The sequence below is a fragment of the Crocodylus siamensis genome, chromosome 2 (genome assembly GCF_052110815.1).
Source record: "Crocodylus siamensis isolate JL-2025a chromosome 2, ASM5211081v1, whole genome shotgun sequence".
Classification (NCBI taxonomy): Eukaryota; Metazoa; Chordata; order Crocodylia; family Crocodylidae; genus Crocodylus; species Crocodylus siamensis.
In genome coordinates this window covers 127,808,005-127,828,934 of record NC_143396.1, presented here as the reverse complement: position 1 = coordinate 127,828,934, position 20,930 = coordinate 127,808,005, and the positions used below count along the sequence as shown (strand labels likewise).

At 43.5% G+C, this 20,930-nt stretch overlaps 2 protein-coding genes across 10 annotated transcripts in view; one reads left to right on the top strand and one right to left on the bottom strand.

The window, feature by feature from the left end:
- YTHDC1 (YTH N6-methyladenosine RNA binding protein C1) overlaps window positions 1-10,370 on the top strand; it is a 30,209-nt gene extending 19,839 nt beyond the window's left edge. For 3 of the 7 annotated variants that reach the window (XM_090036817.1, XM_090036815.1, XM_090036811.1), the window contains 7 exons: window positions 141-307; window positions 2,908-2,990; window positions 3,903-3,939; window positions 4,008-4,071; window positions 4,186-4,248; window positions 5,964-6,104; window positions 9,377-10,370. In XM_090036817.1, coding sequence (XP_089892943.1) covers window positions 141-307; window positions 2,908-2,990; window positions 3,903-3,939; window positions 4,008-4,071; window positions 4,186-4,248; window positions 5,964-6,104; window positions 9,377-9,601 — 780 coding nt within the window. In that variant the 3' untranslated portion in view covers window positions 9,602-10,370. The remainder of the gene's footprint in view (window positions 1-140; window positions 308-2,907; window positions 2,991-3,902; window positions 3,940-4,007; window positions 4,072-4,185; window positions 4,249-5,963; window positions 6,105-9,376) is intronic. The other 4 variants (XM_090036816.1, XM_090036814.1, XM_090036812.1 and 1 more) reach the window with 3 other exon arrangements.
- Window positions 10,371-10,525: 155 nt separating this feature from the next.
- The window catches only part of LOC149870767 (UDP-glucuronosyltransferase 2A2-like), a 53,516-nt gene continuing 43,111 nt past the window's right edge, over window positions 10,526-20,930 (bottom strand). For all 3 annotated transcript variants that reach the window (XM_090036820.1, XM_090036819.1, XM_090036821.1), the window contains exons 3-6: window positions 20,013-20,144; window positions 19,479-19,566; window positions 16,992-17,211; window positions 10,526-15,534 (exon numbers count right to left, since the gene is read on the bottom strand). In XM_090036820.1, the coding sequence (XP_089892946.1) occupies window positions 15,255-15,534; window positions 16,992-17,211; window positions 19,479-19,566; window positions 20,013-20,144 (720 nt within the window). In that variant the 3' untranslated portion in view covers window positions 10,526-15,254. The remainder of the gene's footprint in view (window positions 15,535-16,991; window positions 17,212-19,478; window positions 19,567-20,012; window positions 20,145-20,930) is intronic.

The window sequence follows — 20,930 nt, the reverse complement described above, 5'->3', positions numbered from 1 at the left end:
ACTGTGATGTGCTCTCAGTTTCTAGTGATACTGAAGCCTCTTCAAAGTGGTGGTGTTTCTGTGTCTTGGGAAAGTAATTAATGGGAAGTGTTCCCTGTCTTCAGCTTGTCCATCACTGTTCAACTTCTAACCAATTCTAGGAAATTGAGCCTGAATGTGGAACCCAGCTTTGTCTCCTATTCCCTCCTGATGAAAGTATTGACTTGTATCAAGTCATTCATAAAATGAGGCACAAGAGAAGAATGCATTCACAGCCCCGATCAAGAGGACGTCCATCCCGTCGAGAACCAGTCCGGGATGTGGGAAGGTTAGAAACGTTCTTTGGACTGATAGTAGGCACATGTATCAGAATAACGTGATGGAGGAATGTGATTCGTCAAAAGCTTTCCCTGCGATAAAGAAGAGAGAAAATCCTCAAATCAAGCTGCATGGACGAGTTTGTGGCTTCATTGAGGATTTCACATTGTCTGTCATTTTTCAAGAGGAAAATGGGGATCTTTGCTTTTGCAGAAAAAAGTTCTTAAAATAAAGTGCTCTAGTTTAGACTAGATCTTTAATGCAGATAATGCACCATGTAATGCTAGCAATAGGTAAGCTTGGATTTCTTATGAGCAGGCTAGATGGAGGAAGAGGAAGTCTTTATATGCCAAAATGTTTTAATATTTTGTAAAAGCCTTTTCTTTCAGGTGTATCTCTGGATAAGCCTTATCAAATATGGGACTTTTATAAGGATCACTTATAATTTTTCAGAAGATGCCGCCTCATATTGAGGATAAAATATTTAAATTATCTTGATATTCAAGAGGAGCATTATTGGGACTGTTTCAAATTGTTTCACCGTGATGTGTTAACCCCATTGCCAAATATTCTCTAACATGTAACCACTGAATTCACACATCTTGCTGAGCTTCTGAAAACAGTAGGTTCTTTCCAAAGGGAAGCAAGTGGCCCTTGGAGACCCGGCAACAAACCAAAAAGAATGGCTGTTGCTGTGTCTGCTATACAACCTTTCCAGATGCTGGCAGTACTCGTGGACTTAAAATGTTTTTACAGAATCGACATGGTTATTGATCACTGCTTTATGAACTTAACAGCATTTACCAGAAAAAGGGGGTATAACTTGGTACAGAGTTGGAGAAGTCTTTGCAAAGAACTGATATAAGCCCTTCTGCCAATCACCTTTTCCCTGTCTAGCCACTTTGCATACAGATAAATCTAAAGTTTTTTCTGCTAAAGACTGATGCATGGTTTGGGCTGAAACCTTTGGTTAAGTTTCCTCTTTGTGGAAACATCCTGTGGTAGGTACAGATACCCAACAAGAGTCCCATTTCCTTGAGCTTAAAAAGGACACTGTAACGAGTAGGTAGGAGGACACCTGGCAGCGCCCCCCTTTTTTGGCTTTAAAGGACTGAGCACCAAGATGGCTTTTGAAGTTAAGCTAAGAGGTTTCCAGTGCAATAAAGTATTTACCAGTGAAGGTTTTGCAATGGACTGCAAACTATACATATAACACCACCACACCTTCTCAAGCCTGCCAGGGCCTCCATTTATGTTTGTGGCTTACAGCTTAAAGTCAGTAGTTGGACTACTAAATGAACTGTTACTATCATATTTTATACCGGTCGTAAATGCACTCTCAAAACTACAAGAAAGCGGTATGTTTATTCTTTACACCAGCTTTTATTTTTTTCTTAATCTGATTTTGCTGTAGATGCAACTGCTTTGTTCTTGGGTTTTTTGCTCAGAGGGTGAGGAATCTGCTCTCCTTTTTAACAAAAAAACAATCAGTTAAAGCGGACTTTAAAAAATGAGGGAGGAGGGAGGGAGGAAAAAAGATTATCTACTAAACAAACTTAGTAAAATGGATTGTTTATTATAGTTATTTAATGGGTATGGTTGCAAAGCAGTTAATAGAGTTAAAGAAACGTAACATTTGGCATAAATATTTGTTGATGAAAAGCTTGTTTTTGCCTAAGGTTTTGAAACATTCATGTTGAAGAGTGATGGATAGTTTTTATAATAGTTTCTATTCCACCAAGATGAATAATAACCAGTTTTGTATCCTACCATGAGCTTAGTGATGTATGGAGCTGGTCTTAAGATTGGCTTCTTCATTGTGAGTGAAGTTCTTGGATATTATTTAACACTTCAATAATGAAGCAGCTCTCTTTAGAAGGGAGCTTTTATTTTCTCATTTATTAGGAAGCGTAAAAGTTTGGAATTAATCTTTACTCAAAAGCACTGATTGAATAATAATATTTAAAAGTACCTCTTGCCATTACCAGGTTAGAAAGATAATGGTGGAAGAGGTATTATGCAAGGCATATATGCCTTTATTTAAAAACACATCCAGGAAGATTTTCATTTTACAAAGAATTGTCTGCCCTGTAGTTAGAAATCTGGCAAAATTTTTATGTTAAATGGAAAAGATGCTTTATTCTTGGAAATGAGATCAACTGTATTTATATTTGTAGAAACTGATTTAGTAGTCAGAATTAGCCTTTTTTGTCTATTTTTTTTTTCTAGGATAGATTAAGATGGAATGTGGAAAATGTAATGTTAAAGTGTAAGTTAAGAGTTCGTTTTGTTTTAGCTTCTTAAATATTCTCTTTTTGGATATTAAGGGATAGTTGAATAAAATTCCTCTTACCAAGAGCATCTGTTAAGAACAGTAAAGTAATGATAAAAGATCACTAGCTATCTAACTAGATCAGAATATCTTTTGTGATGATTTAAGTTAAAACTTGTTTCTGTAGTTAGTTTGAAACCATAACTGAAGTGGACTGAGTTCTGCCCACCTTGAGCCAGAGATCCTGGAAAGCCTGTGGGGCTTTCTCCAGAAAAGTATGCTGCTCTGAAGAATGCTCCAAACAAGCTTGTTTAATCTCTGATATCTAATTTGTGTAGGCGTCGACCAGAGGATTATGATATTCATAACAGCAGAAAGAAACCAAGGATTGACTATCCCCCTGAGTTTCACCAAAGACCAGGTTAATATCTTATTATGAAGATACATGTGTACAGCTGTGCAAGTGTTTATAATACTACAGAATTTTGAAGTATTAAATATATAACAGGTGTTTATGTGGCTGGGGTTTGAGTAAGACTTCTGAAAATCACTTGGCACTAGTTTAATTTTCTTCTCATTGAAGTCGGTAGTAAAACTTGTTGTTTTTGGTGGGGAGCTGAGTTAGGCCAGTGCCTTTGAAAATCCCTCTCTGAACATAACAGAAATTACTGAAGTCTTACACTAGTTGGACAATAGAAAATTAAAGTAAAAAAAGTACATTTATGTGGTACCATAAAGTGCCTGGTGCTCTGTGCCTGTTCAGTGTTTCATGTTACACGATTGTTAAAGGTAGTAGATGCTAATTGCTCACTTCCAAGAATCTGCTGTGGCTGTAATGATCTGCTTTCCTCTGGAATATCATCATATCTCTTGCTTTTAATTTTCCAAGTATTTCCCACCACAGAGCAGTTGCCTAAGAAGCCTAGATTTGGAGCAGCCCAGGTTTGGTGTTGAACATGCAGTTAGTTGGTAGAGGCCATCACCAGGGAGTCAGTTACATGACAATGGTCTTCAAGCACTTCCAAGTAGATTAGTAAAATAGTTCTAACCTTCATCTGCACAGATGTTTTCTCTGTACTACATACAAGCCTATGCAAGTGTATCCATCCTCTTTGTTACTGCATTATTACTTCAAGCATCAAAGAAATTGTGAAGTCTGTTGCATTATTTTGTGAGCCTTTTTGAAACTGGAAGTAATAACAGTATGTACAAGGACATATCTGTAAGGAAAGGCACAATGGAAGGGTACATTCTAATGAAGGACTATGGGTTTTAAAGATTGTTGCCATGCTGCGTTGAAGTTGTTTGATAACGCTGCTTGATGTTTGAACAGGGTATATAAAGGATCCCAGGTATCCAGAAGTAGACAGGTAAGATGTGTTCCTATTCTTTTATTTGATGCCGTAGTAACTTGTTGGTATGAATAACTTGGATTTAGTTTTACGCATTTTATTCCCAACAGACGATTTTCAGGAGTTCGCCGAGATGTGTTTTTAAATGGGGTGAGTTAGTGCCCACCTGTTTTGGTTGGGGGGTGGGGAGGTGTTATTTTTAGCATAATGTTCAGTGCTTTCAGAGCTGTGAGCAGTCACTAACATTTCTGTCTGTCTTTGCAGTCCTACAACGATTATGTGAGGGAATTCCACAACATGGGACCACCACCACCATGGCAAGGAATGGTTTGTATTTTCTTTAGCTTCAGTTATTTTCTTGAATGACCCTGCTTCTTTTTCTTTTTTTTTAAATCCTGTGGACCTGTTTTATTATATCCTGACCTATCCTACTGCTCACTCAAATACTGCATATTTTTGCTGTGCTGTGTACATTGAATATGCAAAAATACCCGAGATTGAGTTGGGTGAACTACGTATATGAAGAGATCATGCATAAAAGTTTTAGCTAGTAGTGATAAACGTACTGTTAACATTTCAGAGGCTGCGGTCACAGCATAAGACCTAGGACAGTAGTAATCCATTCAGCTTGAGTGCATGGAAGCTATAAGATTTGAGGAAAATTCTATTTTTAAATAAAGCCAAAGAATGTGAAGAATGTCCACACCCTTCTCTCCTTGCCCTGAATCCCTGTATTCAGATCACTAACTGGCCTTCGTGTCAGACCCGCAAACAAGAAAACAAAATGTATCAAAAGGGAAACGGGCCTCTGTGGTGCATTGGAAGGCTGTGTCCATGGGGAAGATGATTGGCTTGGGCAGTGGAACTTCTTAAGGAAGCAGAGTGTATTTGGCATCAGAACTTGGGTAAAGCCATGGCTGTATGGTGGTGGCAACAGCTATTTGATTAGGTTATCTCTGTACTCAGGTGAGGGCACATGCCAGCAAAATCCAGTTAACTCATTTGCTACTCAAAACATGCCCCTCTTTGTTCTGCTGGTTGGTGGTTGGCAATATTTTGTACTTACTGATGAATACATATTTTTGATTATGTGGCTCCTTGCTTTCTGACTGTGGATGTCGTCATCATCATGTATGACTTTTTTAGTAACAGATTTGTGAAATATGTGGCTATCTTTATTGTACCTCTTGCATGAAAGAAAGGGATGCCTGCTATAGATGGTGTTGTGATTTGTTCTCCTTTGCTGGAACCCTTTTCCCTCCCCTCACAAAAAAGATAAAATCCCCAAACTGAAGGAGAATCACAGCAACTAGGTCTGGCAGACTGCAGAGAGGAGTATGCCTCTTCAGACATCACTAAATCTGCTGACACCCATTTCTCCCCCCACCCCTCTTTATCCCCCCCTTCTCCCCCTCAGGTTTAGCTAAATACTTGTCATAAAATTCAGCTATCCCATCCAGTTTGGGTAGAAATTACACTGCGAGCCAAATAGTGCTCCTCTGTGTGAAGGACCTTGTTGACATGTTGGAATGAAATTGAGGTGGATGGGGGCAAGAGGGAGAAAGGAGAAATGGTCAGGTGGCTCTTAAGTTTTAAAGAAAAACTTGGCTGCTGTCACCTGGAGCAGGTTATTTTGTCATGTAGAACAAGCTTGATGCTCTTACTGTGATTATTCTGATTCAAGTCAGTGTAACGAATGGATTCTTTGCCAGTGAAGACTCTCATTTATGCCAAAATATCCTTGTCTACACGCAGAATAGAACTGGCTAATTAATGAAAGCTGAGGTGATTATGATACTACACGTCAGTGCTTTGGAGCTATACCTAAAACACTTGGTGCTGGTAGTTTAGGGGGAAAATGTCTCAAGGATCCTGCTACAATTTATAATGCATCCAACCATACTTCCTTTGCATTGTAAATATTCTAAGACATTCTGTACCTGTGGGTGAAAAATCTACTCGGATAGCATTTTTCCTAGCTTTAAGTGCTGTTTGTTCTCTGCTTTGGAGCACTTGATAAACATGCTGTACTTTCCTTGCAGCCACCATATCCAGGTCTGGAGCAGCCTCCCCATCACCCTTACTATCAGCACCATGCTCCTCCACCTCAAGCTCACCCTCCCTACTCAGGACACCACCCAGTACCGCACGAAGCAAGATACCGAGACAAGCGAGTAGTAAGTGTACGTACTGGTGGGGGGAGAAAGAGATTGTACGGCAGAAATAGGAGTAACAGAAATTCCAGGGATGCCAGCAGCTTAAACCCGTGAGGGTTCTGAAAACCTTGGCCTTAATGTAAGTCTTCTAAATGCATTTTTATAAGTCTGGTCATCCAGGTGAGAGAGACTTGAAAATCCCCTCTAGGAGATGTGTCAATACAGAAATCCCAGCATTTCTTTTTACAGATCAGTGGCTGTTTTTCTTTGTTGATCTCTTTGAAGAAGTTTCTGATTTAGGGTCCAGTCTTATTGAGGACTGGGGGGTGGTTTCCAGGACCATCAAGTCTGTCCCCTGTGTTCACAGCCATTTATCTAAGGATATCCCAAAACAGATACTTCAGACTGCCACACATAACTACAAGCACAAACCAGAAATACCATGAACATCCTACTATGTGCTGTAGGGAAGACAAGCACACTGCCAGGGGTTTTGGGGTATTGCCTGATATGTTCAGAGATTCCCAGGAAAAACAGTGGCCAACGCTGTAATAGGAAGCACCCTTTCCACCACCCGCCATGCTTACCAGTCTGACCTAGAGGGAAAATCCCAAATTGCTACTTGACTTTCCATATTCAGTTATAGGTGTGACCTTGACCTGTTGGTGTCATTGCTTGTAATGCTGTGTTTCTGATCATTTACCCTTCACTGTTGGTAGAAAAAGGGTCATTGTAGCAGTGCTCAGCGCTGCACAGTAACCCAAATACTCTAGACAAGAATAGGTTGATAGGACAGATGAATGTTTGGTTCCCTGGGGACAAATAGCAGCGACACAACTTGCACCACAGCTGCTTGTCCCCAGGGATCGCCTGTGCCATGTGCTCTTTGGCAAATGGCAAGTTGCCCTGGGTAGGGTAGGGAAGGCTGGGGCCTGCACACCTGGGGTCCTGGGGGCCTCCCGGAGCTGCAGCTGTGGCAATGCCACATGGAGCCTGTCTGGCAGCAGAACATGGCTCCAGATGGCCCGGCTCCTCTTTTCAGCAGCACGCACTACCTGAGCATATATCTAGGTGTCAAAAAAACTGGCGCAGTGCACAATCAGACAATGCGCCCTTGCAGCGCAGAGAACACCGAACTGTGCGGTATGTGGCACTGCAAACGTGTCTGCAGTGCTACATCCCACACAACCGCGTTCATCTGGATGCACGCATAAGAGCTTATTTTGGGGGACCTGGCTTTTGGTTCTCTTAGCGGTGGAATTAGAGCTTCACTACCTGCTGTGTGGTGAAACATTGAGAAGACAAAATCATAGATAACATCCTGAAGTCTCTTCCAACCTTACTTTTCTAATCCAGCCCCCTGCTCCAGGCAGGGTCATCCTTGTCTAAACTAGCTCACCCAAACATTTGTCTAACCTCTTTAAGAACTTTCAAGGATGGTGTTCCTTATTCTCTAAGTCAGGGGTTTTCAACCTTTTTGGGTCAGTGTACCCCTGGCAACCAAACATGGGGGGTGGCACATGGCTGAATGCGGAGCGGTGGCAGCTGCTGCATGCAAGCTTCCCCTACCCCGCTGCATCTGGCCAGGCAGGCAGCACCTGCACAGCAGCGCGAGATCATACGTGGTGGTGCTCCATCCCTGCCTGCCTGTGTGTACCCCCTAAGGCCATCTCAAGTACCCCCAGGGGGACACGTATCCTCGGTTGACAACACCTGCTCTAGGTAATCTGTTCTAATGCTCAACAACTATCCCAGTGAGAGAGTTCTTGCTTTATATTCAGTCTAAATTTTGCTTGTTGCAATTTTAAGATGGTTACTCCTTATTCTGCTCCCTCTGTCACCTTCCTTTTATAATGGGGGTGGCCAGCCTCTGGTATGCATGCTACAAGTGGCACAGGGCAGACTGGGGAGGAGGGAGCATAGGGCAAGGAGCAAAAAGCAGAGCAACAGATCAGGCAAGGGAAGGGTATTAGAGTGGCACTCGGGGAGGATGTGCAGGGCTCACCTTGCAGTACAACTGTCAAAAAGGTTGATTCCTTCCCCCCCCCCCCCCCAATCTAAACACCCTTTAAGTATTTGAAGACTGTTAATAGATTCCTGCCTCAGTCCTCTAGGCTAAATAATCCCAGTTCTTCCAGCCTGTCCTTGCAAGTCACACTTTCTAGACCTCTAACCTTTCCTTTTATTTTTTTCCCCTTTTGGTTGCTTTCCCCTAGGTTCTTTCTCATTTGTTTACAAGTCAAGGATTTTTTTGTAACTTGAACCAACTATATTGTGCAGCAGCTCTCCTCACTGTCTTTTGGGGATCCAAATGCCCTTCCTTCGGTCTGAGAGGCAGATATATAGGCTGAGCTCAGTATCGGGGGAAGCTTCCGTTTAAACACAAACTGCTTGGAGGGATGGAGTGCTGTGAACTAGGAGTGAAGATGTGTTATAAGGATCCATTATGAAAAAAGTGCATTATAATAAGCAATCTAGTTTGGGGCAGCGGGACCATTCAAGAAGGAAAGGTAGTTATTTCCTGTGAAGTGCAGAGAGGCTGGTAAAAGTTTTTGTTAGGTGGTAGTGAGCCACAAAGCCCCTGTCTGTATTAAATTTGTAACTGGACAGTAAAAAAAAAAAAAAAAAAAAAAAAAAAAAAAACCAAAAAAAAAAAACCTGAAGTTTAATTTTGTCCATATCTTCCTTGAAGTGTGATTCTGAACACAGCCCTGTGGGTGAGGTCCCACCAGTGCTGACTAGAGTAGGGGAATCATTTCCACACTGTTGCCAGCAATACTTCTGTTAATATACCCCAGTAAGCTGTTGTAACAAGAGCACACTGATGGCTTATATTCAGCTTCTGGTCCACAATAATCCCAGTCTGGTTTTGTGCTTGTGACTGTGCAGTCCTAAGTACAAGGCTTTGTCCTCATTTGAATTCTATTCAATAAATTGTAGCCCTTTTTCTGGTTTATGAAGGTCCTTTTAAATCTTAATCCTGACTTCAGAAGTGTGTGCAAATTCATCCAGTTTGGTGTCAGCTGCAGACTTGCTAAGCACATACCTGAGGCTGTGCTCCAAATCCATAAATGAAGAAATTAAAAAGTATCAGATGGTGTTTTGAAGGCAGGTGGGAAGAACTGATAACACGCACAATAAATTGTGCTAGAATGCCACATTAGCAGCCACCTTTTGATCTTGGTCTCCCAGGAGCCCCTAAGTGCATAGCCAGTTTTAGGTAATTGTGTGGGTGAGTGAAATGGTTTGGGTAGTCAGAATGGAAAACAAACTAACTAGAACTGTTCTCCTTTTCACAGCATGATTATGATATGAGGGTAGATGACTTTCTGCGGCGCACGCAAGCGGTTGTCAGTGGTCGGAGAAGCAGACCGAGAGAGAGAGACCGGGAACGGGAACGGGACCGTCCCAGGGATAACAGAAGAGACAGAGAGCGTGATAGAGGGCGTGATCGGGACAGGGAGAGAGAGAGGATTTGTGACCGGGACAGAGACAGAGGAGAAAGGGGCAGATATAGAAGATAATCCTTCTGGAGCCAGTGGTCATTTGAAACAACAACAGCAAAGCTTGTATTTTTTGTGTGTGTTTACAAGTAGTAAATTTTATTTTCAGCTGTCTCAAGTTCATTGTGTAGAAGGATTGATGACCCTCTTTGTTCCAAGCATGCAGTAAACTTTGAACTGGAAGAAAAAAAGCCAAAAAATGCACACAGTTGATGTTTTTATTGGAGCAGAATGGGAAGCAGTTAAGAATGTAGATATTGGTTCATTCTCAATAAGTGTTCATCTACTTAGTGACTTCATCCTAGGTTTGTTTGGGGTTTTTTTAATACTGATGGATAACTGCCATAATATATTCTTTTTTTGCTTTTGTTTTCTTAAATGTAGTTTCACATGGTTCAGTGGAAAAAATGCTGCTATCAAGTATGCAAATATTGAAGTATGATTTGACTGTATGGCAGTGTTGTAGCAGCCTGGTTTTTCTGTTCTTTTTTTTTTTAACCTCTGTAAAGTCAAGTGTTTGTTTTTTGTTTTTTTGTTTTTTCCCAGTCTTCAATAATGAAAGCAATATTAAGAAGACACTATTGATATCTAATTTTTAACCTTTTTAAAAGAATCTTCCTGTGTTCAATAATATTTTGGTCAAACCTCTTGTCTAGCCTTTCTCCTCTCCAAAATGTACACATTGCTTGGAATGTCCACAATTCACGTGTGTGAAACCAGAAAATGTTGCTGTACTCTACATTGCTACCATTTTTTTTATAAAATAAATTGGTAACTATTGAAACTTTTAGTTTGGTTTCCACCAGTTTTCTGAGGGCAGGCTTGTGTTCAAAAAGGGTACCTTCCACCTGGAAGGAATACTTTTGCTTTTGAGTAGGGGGGAATTTCTGAATAACAACAACAGCAACAAAAATTAATTGTAATGGGGCGTGGGTAGGCTCATGTTCCCAACCCCCTATTCTACTGCAGGAGTTCAACCCATAAACTTTGCTGCACATGGATCATTGGAGTATTTTTGTTTTGTTCTAATGGCTACCTAACTAATAACTGTCAAAAGGGGTGGCAGCTCTGCATTTAGTTTTTACTAGAATAGCTCTGTAATTACCATGCCCTCAATATGGGATCTGTCTGTCCATTATTGATTCATTGGATCAGCCTCTATGTTGCATTACTTGTACAATGTCCAGACCCCAGTGTCCCTTGTAGCACAGTTGCCATAGTCAAAAAACTTAAGGGCATGTTCATTCTGAAGTATGCAAACTCACCTGTATTTCTATACTTGGCATACCCTAGCAGGGATAACTGGATAATATTTCAGAGACCACTGTGTGTTCCAGCTCTTGAATGGAACAAATTTTCAGTTGAATTTGCAGTAGTAAATGATGTGAAAGCAGCTTCAGCTTCAAAATTTACTGGAAAACTTTCTTGCATGTATTTCCGTAGCGGGAGCTTGGCTTTCAGATGTGAGTACTGTAGTCTGTCTTCACTACTTCTTAACATTTATCTCCTGATTTATAGAAACCTTCTACCAAACCTGACATCTGTTCCTCCATCTCTGCTGTGTTCTGTAACAAAGCCCCACCATCATACTTTGAGGGACCACACAAAGACCTCAACTCTTGTGCAGAACTGCATATGCTGAAGGTTACTGTGAAAACTTATGCAATATTGTTTGATACCCGTGACAAAATGCATTTAATCTAAGCATTGCATTTTATACTAAATGTGTACCTCTGTATGCATTAAATACAATCACTTTGACCCTCAAAAATAGGAATCAGTTTTATTAAACCATCACAAGTAGTTAAACATTCATTACAGAGCATTTGAGAATAATCTACTAGGCAATGAATATTTGGTTAGCAGAAGCTCAGCCCATGGAAAAGGGGTTCATTCAATAAACATTGTATTGCATGTGTATATAACCTCTCGCATTCCTTCAGGCTGGGCACCTATTCAGAGATTTTCCTGTAGGGGTAGGGTAAAGATAATGGGCTTTAAGTGACTAGGTTCTTTGTAGGTTCTCATTGTTGACATTTTTGCACAAACTTGTCACGCAGTCAGATCTAGAAGCTTAATTTTGATACTCGTGTAGAAGTGTACAGCCAAAGCTTTGATATGTAGTGTTGTCTGCCATGGTTTTCATTGTGCAGCTACGCATCTGCCTTTTGGGTGCAAAGTGTCAGCTGGCCCATGGAGCTCCCTACAGATCTGAAAATGTGGCAGCATGTTAAGTAGTGGCAGTGTTAATAACCATTAATCCCAGAGCTTCTGTAATTACTTGCCCTGCTGCCAAATTTGTTGCCCTTACTTGCCACTTGCCCTGCGCTGAATTATCAGGTCCATAGTGTGTCCTGTGGGTTGGATCCAGATTATGGATCTGCATCACCTGCCTGTAGTGCCAGCTATTGCTGCTGCTGCCGCCAGCCCTGCGGCCCAGGTGCCATGCCCTGCACTCCAGATCCATCCCACAGGGCCAGATAAGTTAGACACCAGAATTGTAGTGCTATTGGACTTGTCCAATTTCTGTGTGCTCCAGTGTAGTCACTGTGGTTTTCTTCATATGTCTCCTCTGGCTGCTAGTTTGCCATCTGAGTTCCACAGTTTTAGCCAAGCACTGAGCCTGTAGCTTGAGAACAGATCCTTCAGCCCCATACTTCTCAGATTTTTCCTTTTAAAAACCTTAGCATCTCAAGTCATGGTCATTTCAATCAAAGCCATCAAAAGTGAGAGAGGCAGCAAATGAAGTTAAGTACCTTTGTTTCCCTAGCTGCATGGTCTGCAGCCTGATATAAAAGCTTGCTTCCACAAGACCTAATTTGCAGTAGAGCTATGTAACAAGTATGCAAATTAAAGCACATTTAGAAGCACTCATAAAAGCTGTATAGTGGCTTATTGTAGCACCTGCATAATACTAAAAACCCAAAGTTCTTGATCTGGCCAGACTGTCATCTTTGCAAATTGGCTTGACTTAATGGTGGTTAGCAGAACAACTGACAGTTTATCGAGCTGAGGACTTTGAGCAATAATGCAGTAATTTTGAAAGTCCTCCAGTGTAATTTCTGCAGTTAATGGTAGTCTTTGGAAGTTGCTAGAGTGGGTGATTTGATCCTTCTACTGCAGAGACTAGCTAACCTAGAAGTGGCTGGAGACATCTGATAGGTAGCATCTAGGGATGGCCCATCTGCAGCTCAAGTGACACGGAGAGCCTCTGTGCATGGTATATGGCAGATCAGGAAGAGGGGCAGGCAGCACAATGACAGGGCATGGAGTAGAAAGGGCATCAGGCTAAGGTCATTTGCCTTGCAGATTAGCTTTCTGCCTCCCATGGGAAAAGTAGGAACCCAAGGAAAGATAAAGTTCTGCAGTGGTGAGAACCTTTCCACCACCACCCAAGTCCCTTGTAGCTCATATGAAAGCTCAGCCTGGAGTCCCTCTTCCCTTGTGCCCTTCAGTTTGATCTTTCTCTGCATAGTCTTCCTTGGAGACTGAGAACTTGCTTCTGCTGGTTAAAATGGAGGAGATCCTATGCAAGATAAAGCCTACTTTTACTACTGAGCCCTCTGTGGTGGTGACACTGTATGGATGAAGAATAGCTGTTCTTTAATTTGTTTGAAGGTTGTGGTAGTAATACTACCATTTCTAGGGACCCTACTCCCTGTTCATGCCTAATGGGAATTCCCATAGCAATAATCCTCAGCCATCAATCAGTCCCTTCATCCCTAGACATTAAAATCAGGGTGAAATTTCACTGTGTACTCTGGGAAGGCACTGAGGTGAACCCAGAGGAAATATTCCATGGGGAAGATTTGGGACTAAACCCATTCAAAGGCCCACTCTAGGTGGTGTAAACAGTCATAGCTCTGTTGGCTTTAATGGCCCCTTGCTGATTCATGCCAGCTGTGGATCAAGCTCTGTCTTCTGAGAAGAGAAGCTGCTGCCACTAGAAATCAAACTACCCATATTTGTATCAGCAATTAGTTCACCAGTATCCAGAGGCTGGGTAAGCTGGGTAATATCCCACAACACTGGGGGAGTCCTGAATTCTGCAGTCTCTCAACAGCACCTGCCTCTACAACTGGCTGTGGGGACAATACTCTGGTTAGTCAGGGTGGAGAGAGAAGGTCTGGGCCCCCAGGGGCGAGTTCAGCTTTTGCAGATCACAGAAAATCAAAATGGCAACCCAGCTCGGAAAGGAACCACATAGCTCAGGGGAAGATGGGACAGTAGAGGAAAACAGGAGCTGTCACAGGAACTTCCATGCCACTCCTGAAATCATTCATTCCCACCCTAGGAACTATGGCCAAGGCTTTCGAGAACAGGGGCAGCATTCTTTGGCTGGGATTTGCAGAAGTTTTTGTGGGAAGTGGCTGCCCAAACTCCACAGCAGTGAGGCACCTAATTCTATTCAGCTAGTGAGAAATCCCTAGATCTTCACTGAGGTCTCTCAGTAAACTGTATTTTGTCTATTAAAGTTCTGATCCCCCAGGCAGCTCCCACTGAGGACAGAGAAAGATCTCAGGTGCTCAGTACTTTAGGAAACAAAAGGAAGTTGGAAGCTTGGATAGAGGCTCAGGTATCTGCATGTTCATTCTCCAAACCTTGGCCTTTCTGGTAGGCATCTTATACAGGTAGCCAACCTGCAGCACAAGTGGTATGGGCAACCTGTGTGTGTGTGGCACACAGCAGACTGGGGAGGGGACAGCCAGCACAGTTGGTCAGGGCAGAGAGGTCAGGGAAATGATAGCAGGGAGCAGAGCAGCAGATAGGGCAGGGGAAGGGGATCATAGTGGCACTCAAGGAGGGCCTGGGGCTTAATTTGTAGCATGCCTGCCAAAAAGGTTGGCCCCCCCCACTGTTTTAAGATACATGAGTGACTGATGGCACCTAAGGGGGGGCATGTGCCCCACAGTGATCAGTCAGCGACCAGTGAGGGGAGGCCCCTCGCAGCCAATCTTGCCAACTGGGGAGGGGCGGGTTCCTCCACAGCCTCAGCACTCCCAGAAGTGGCTGCGGCACACCCACTCCCCAGCTGGTGCTTGCAGGGAGGCACTGGCACTCCTGCCTGCCCCCACTACCTGTTGCCTAAGTGGGGCACACAGCCTGTCGGGGTGCACTGGCACCTCCATGCACCCCCTACGTGTTGCCACTGCTAAGACACCTGAGCTAAACTCCCTACCTGGGCAGTGCCCATTTTTCTAGGAACTGCACTGCCTGGGACAGATCTAGAGATGCATTTTGGCACAGAATAAGTTGAGGACAGCTGGGTGGGTGAATCTTCAGTGATCCCTTCATTTGGAGACAACCATGAAGGGCCATAGGAGAGCTTGGGTTTCATCCTTGTAAAAAGATACAGAAAAAGGTAAAAAAATTCTAGCAGCAATCAATATATTATAAAGCCCTGCGTAATCAACCAAAGGGTTTCTGATTGGTGGCTCAGCTAAAGATTTGCCTTTACTCAAACCAAAAGGAAGTTACTGTAAACATCACATAGGCTAAGTGACCAGCTTTCCTAATGTCACTTCCCAGAAGGTGACCTCAGTTCCTCAAGTACACCAGTACACACCTCATTGCAGACCCGTGAGTGATCCCACTGACTTACATGCTTCCTTAAGCGCCTTGCTGAATCTGGGCCTTACAAGAGATACTGAAGCAGCCAACGGGAAGGGCACATCTATTCCGTTTTCCTCTTCCTGACAATCCTACCACATTTCTTACAGCAAAATAAGCAGCACTTGACAACGATGAAAAGAGTCACTGTGGCACAGGTAAGCAAGAACGCCAGGACATCCAGGCAGTGGTACTGGTACCAAGTGAGCTGGTGAGCTGCTGGTCTCAAGTGCTTTGCTCCTTTGTGTCTCATAACAAATTCAATCCAGAAGACAGCTCGGTCCAGAGGTTTCACAGGCTGGTCATGGTGAATCTGTGACAACCGTATGGCATTTTCCTTATAGCTGAAAGAATGGAAGCAAACAGCATTGTGGTTAATTCTGAAACAGCCTTTCCTCCCCTGAGCACAGCATGTGTGCAAACTGGCCAGGTCTCTCAGTTCTGAACATACGAGCTAGCCCCAAGATGTTATTTTTGCCATATTAACCTAGCTCCTTCAGCTGTTCTGGCAGCAAGTTTTGAGAATCCAGCTGGATCTATTATATTATTCACAAAGGAATATTACATCTGAGGAAACCATCTGCAGGGTTTCTCTCATGATTTTGTGTTTCCCAGTCTGAGACAGACAGATGTTCCCCCATTTGAGTCATTAAGGGCAGGGAGAGCAAGCTGCATGGATCCTGACTGAGTAAGAAGCCAAGACAACCTGTCACAAGCTGACTAACCCAGGAGTTCACCCATACAACAGACCAATAGGAAAGTGACTAGAAGTAACTCTACACATGTATGTACATGCGCCTAAACTTAATGCACAGGAAGCAGAAAACACTGCTGCTCCAGGACCTCTTCATGGGCGCCTTTCTCCAAAAAGGAGAGATGGTAGGTGGTCCAAAGATACTGAGATGCAATACAGGTGCCTTGTTTTGTTGGTGCAATACAAGTATTGGAAAGCTGGTGAGATCCCAGCATTCAGTACTTTGGAATAGAGATCTCCCAGGGTGCAGACAGGCATATACATTTGAAACATTTCAAACAGCTTTGAAAACAATTTGAAACATTTCCAAACAGCTAGTGTATAGATGTACCATTGGGAAAAGATGCTTCCAGGCAGGACAAAAATGTACTTGGAGGGAACAAGTACAATTTTGTACCATTTAGCTCTCACCTTGTATCTGTACACGTAGGTTGATTTTCCAGCATTCCCCACTGCAGTATTCTCCTCCACATGCCCATTCTCCCCACGCCCTCATGGTTGCAGCCTTCCCCTTCCCTTTCCCCTCCACTACTGCTAGCACACTGGGATGTCCTGCTGAAGTAGGGAGCATCTCCATTCCCATGCTCAGGCCAGGAGACCCTGTAATCAGAGACTGGAGACCCTATGCCCCTCTGCTGGAACTGAGAGACTCCACTCAGGATACAGGAGCTACAGCTCCTGCACAGCCACACAGAGTCTGCTCCATGCCCCCAGCCTGGTGGAAGTGAAGCCTCAGGTGGCCACCCCCTGGCTGGAGACCACACTGGTGCATGGAGCAGCAGAGATGTTGAAGTGTGCCAGCCAGGAGACACAATGGGGGGCGGGGGGGGCGTGTGTGTGCATGCGCATGCACCTATCTGTCCATCCATGGTTGAAACACTCCATTTTTGTTAAATTTTTCAAACCTTGTTATACAGTAGTGTGAAAGGTTTCAAACATTGCATCTGTCCACCCTCTCAGAAGTGAAAGCCAGTGGGGCATCTCGCATCAACAGCATGGAACTTAAACTGCCTGGTCCCATTCCCCGTAAGCGGATATTCAACTCACGTGAAGTTGTTAACAACCATGTTCACTGCATCAACTAAGTCTTGGGCTTTCATGGTGTTAAAATCCAGCTCAACTGCCATCCCCTTGGCCCTCATGTGAGCAATGTTGTCAGGCTGGTCAGCAAACATGGGAATGCCAACCATGGGCACCCCATGGTAAATAGCTTCATAGATCCCATTGGTTCCACCATGAGTGATGAAGGCTTTTGTCTTGGCATGGCCTGGAACAGGAGAGAAGTTTGAAGGAACAGTTATGGCAGGAAGACTCGGACTCCAGAAAGCAAAGTAACTGTTTGTTGCTAACTGGGAAAGGACTGTTTGAAGAGGGAATAGTTCTGACTGCTCTCAAACAGCAGTCCAGATGAGCAATGGCTGTCTTCCCAGCATTTGTGTTTCCATGGCTATACAGCAGTAATCAAGCCCACGTCACCTCTCTGCTTCTCCAGTTTAGCCCAGTGAAACTCCAGCCTCAGTGTTATGTGGGGTGCTCTCCTTTGCATTTGCTCTAGTTTCTCTCTCAGTATTCTGTTCCATGAAACCCTTCCCTTCTCTCGCACTTGCAATCAAACACTGAGTAGCATGGTACCGGGGGTAAAGCAATGCTTCTACTGCCCTGGTTTTGCACAGTGCTCCTTCAGGACACACAGCTGAGGACAAGAGTAGCCATTCTCATGACTGGGAACCCAAAGCTAATATCTGTGGTTCACTCTTGCACTCACTTGCTTCTTGCTGGCACCAAGTGAAGGCAACTCCCTCCCCGCCCCCCAACAGATTTGCACTGATCTCAGCACCAGGCAGCCTGGCTCCATTGCGCTTGCATGGCCAATCCCACAGGGGCCACCAGGCACTTCTGGATTTGTACAGCTAAAGCGGGGATTCTAAACCAGGGTGCCACAGCATCCTGTTAGGTGTCCAAACTGTTAGGTGTACAAACATGATTCCCAAGATAAACCCAGAGATTCCAAATACAAATCCATAAGTATGATCTTTCTGAGTTCTTAGCGACAGAAAAAAACTGCTCTATTACTGCTTTGTTGTCCTGTTAGGCCAGAGGCCTAAATTCCCCACTGATATCTAACATCAGGAGGGTGATCCAGGTGGATCTTGACAGGCTCATGAAATGGGCGAACAAGAACCTGATGGTGTACAACACCGAAAAAAGCAATGTTCTCCGCCTTGGGAGGAAAAACCTGAAGCATGCTTATAGGCCCAGCAGTGCTACGCTGGTTAGCACTACAGATGAAAGGGACTTGGGGTCATGATTGACCACAAAATGAACATGAGCTTTCAGTGTGATGCTGCGGCTAGTAAAGTGAGCAAAACGCTGGCTTGCATCCATAGATGCTTCTCAAGCAAATCCCGGGATGTCATTTTCCCCTTCTACTCGGCCTTGGTGAGGCCGCAACTGGAGTACTGCATCCAGTTTTGGGCCCCACAAGTCAAAAAGAATGTGGAGAAGCTTGAGAGGGTACAGAGAAGAGCCACGCGCATGATCAGAGGTCAGGAAAACAGACCTTATGATGAGAGGCTGAGAGCCATGGGGCTCTTCAGCCTGGAAAAGCGCAGGCTCAGGGGTGATCTGGTGGCCACCTATAGGTTTTTCGGGGTGCTCATCAGGATCTGGGGGAACATCTGTTCACCAGAGCGCCCCAAGGGATGAAAAGATTGAATGGTCAAAAACTTCACCGTCATCAATTCAGGCTGGACATAAGAAAGAACATCTTCACTGTCCGAGTCCCCAAGTTTTGGAATAGACTTCCGCCAGAGGCGGTTCATGCACTCACTTTAAATGCCTTCAAGACACATTTGAATGCTTATCTTGCTGGGTTCCTATGATCCCTGCTGACTTCCTGCCCCTGGGGTGGTGGACTGGACTCAAAGATCCTCTGGGGTCCCTTCCAGCCCAAATGTCTATGAAATCTACTAATAGGGCATGGCCATAGTCAGGTTCCGATTTATGGATAAAGTTCCAGAAATGGGTGACCCCCATACAAGTGTCCTGCCTCCTCTCATGTTCCTGATGGCACATGGAGGGCATGCCTGTGTGGAAAATAAAAGCTGTCTGTTTCCAAGGGGTGCCTCAAATCTATCCAGGGGGCACCTTGAGTATAAAAAGGTTGAGAGGCACTGAACTAAAGAAATACATTTCTCATACTGAAAAGACTAAGCCCTGCTGTTGGAAGCTATTAGAGATAAACCACTCTGATGAACCAGTTACTAGAAAGAGAAAGGTCCCTAGAATACATTACCTGGGCAGTCCGACTTTGCCATCATGAAATGTGATCAATTTTGCATCAGTGTCTTTCTCTAAATAACTAAGTATTCAACATCTTGGACACAATGGTGACTTCTGGGTTACTTCATGTGAAAGTGAGGACACATTAAGTGCATGATTTGTTTGTATGATGCACAGTCTAATCTTTTTTGCTGGAAATGGAAAGAGTATGGGAGGGAGCCTATGAAAGCTCTGACACAATCAAACTCTCACCGAGCAGATCATTTTGGGGTATCCATTCATAAATTCTAGTGTTGGTTCCTAATGTTCCTGGTTTCTTTCCCTTGTACCTCCAAAGAACCTAGAACAGAAATAAAGATAAAGGTACTGTAGTTCCACTTGCAATAAATGTGATTTGCAGCCTGAGCCAAAGCCCAGCAGAGTCTGAAAGTGTCATCCCTGTGACTTCAAACAATTTGGGATCAGGTTCTTCTTTTTTCAGGTGTCTTTGAGCTGCCTCAGTGATCAACACATCTCCTTTAAAGGATGTTCCTCAGTGTTGGATGGGAAAGTACCTGCTAGTGCTTCTGTTAAAAAAAGTGAAAGAATGCTAGACTTTCTTCTCTGTAGTCACTGGGGGCTCAAACTTTCTTCCTTGGAAATGCTCTTCAGTTGGATTTCAGTGGGAAATGCCCACTTTCAAACTGGGCCACATAACATTACCTGCTAGGCAATGAAGTTTGAAAACCGCGGGCTTGGGCTTGTAGGGATTCTCTAGCAATGCTCCTGGTCCCATCTAAAACTGACCTTCTGTGGAAGCTGGCTGAGGGCTGTAGCAATCATGTTATTTTTCTCATCAGTCAGGTTGTGAACCATTGAGCCCAGAGAAAACACCACGATGCCATGTTCCCCTGAACTCTGGACAAATTCTTCCATTTCCTGTAAAAAGTTTTTTAAAAAAAGCCTTTTTATTTATTTGGTAAAGAAGCAGCACCCTATAGTGCTATTGAAGCAGGGACAATATACTCAACATAAATATACCATGCAACCTGAGTAGTTTGATGTATAGCTAACACTTGATCTACTTAGCTTATCAAAGGGATGCTTATCAAATTTGATCATTGTGTGTGGGCACGTCTACACGAGACGCTAAAAGAGCAGTAGACTAATTCTACTGTGCATTAGCACATAACAGCGAAAGCCATGATAATGTGCTAATGCACAGTAGAATTAGTCTACTGTGCATTACTGTCACCTAAAAGACACGCACCAGCACTACTGTGCAGTAGTGCCAATTACAGCGCATTAAGTTAGTACCTGTTATTACAAGTAGTAAACTTAATGCACGTGTAGATATGCCCTATAAGTACTTATGGGAAAAAGGTTTCTGATAGGGAGCTCTTATTCTAGCTCAGTGATTCTCAACCAGCCAAGGCACCCTGGGGCGCCTTGAGATCCTTTTACGTGTCCCACAGAGTGCCACACAATAGGTTTCCAAACAAGATTCACAAGATAAACCCAAAGATTCTGACCTGATGTGGTCTTTCCAAGTTATTTACAATAGAAGAATTGCTCTATTATTTTTCTGTAGTTCAAAAAGGAGTGAAAACTAAAGCTGGCTTTTTCCACGAGGTGTTTTGAGATTATTGGGAGGTACCTTGAGACTATTAAGGACTGCCTTGAGTCTATCGAGGGGTGCCTTGATTCTAGAAAGGTTGAGAACCA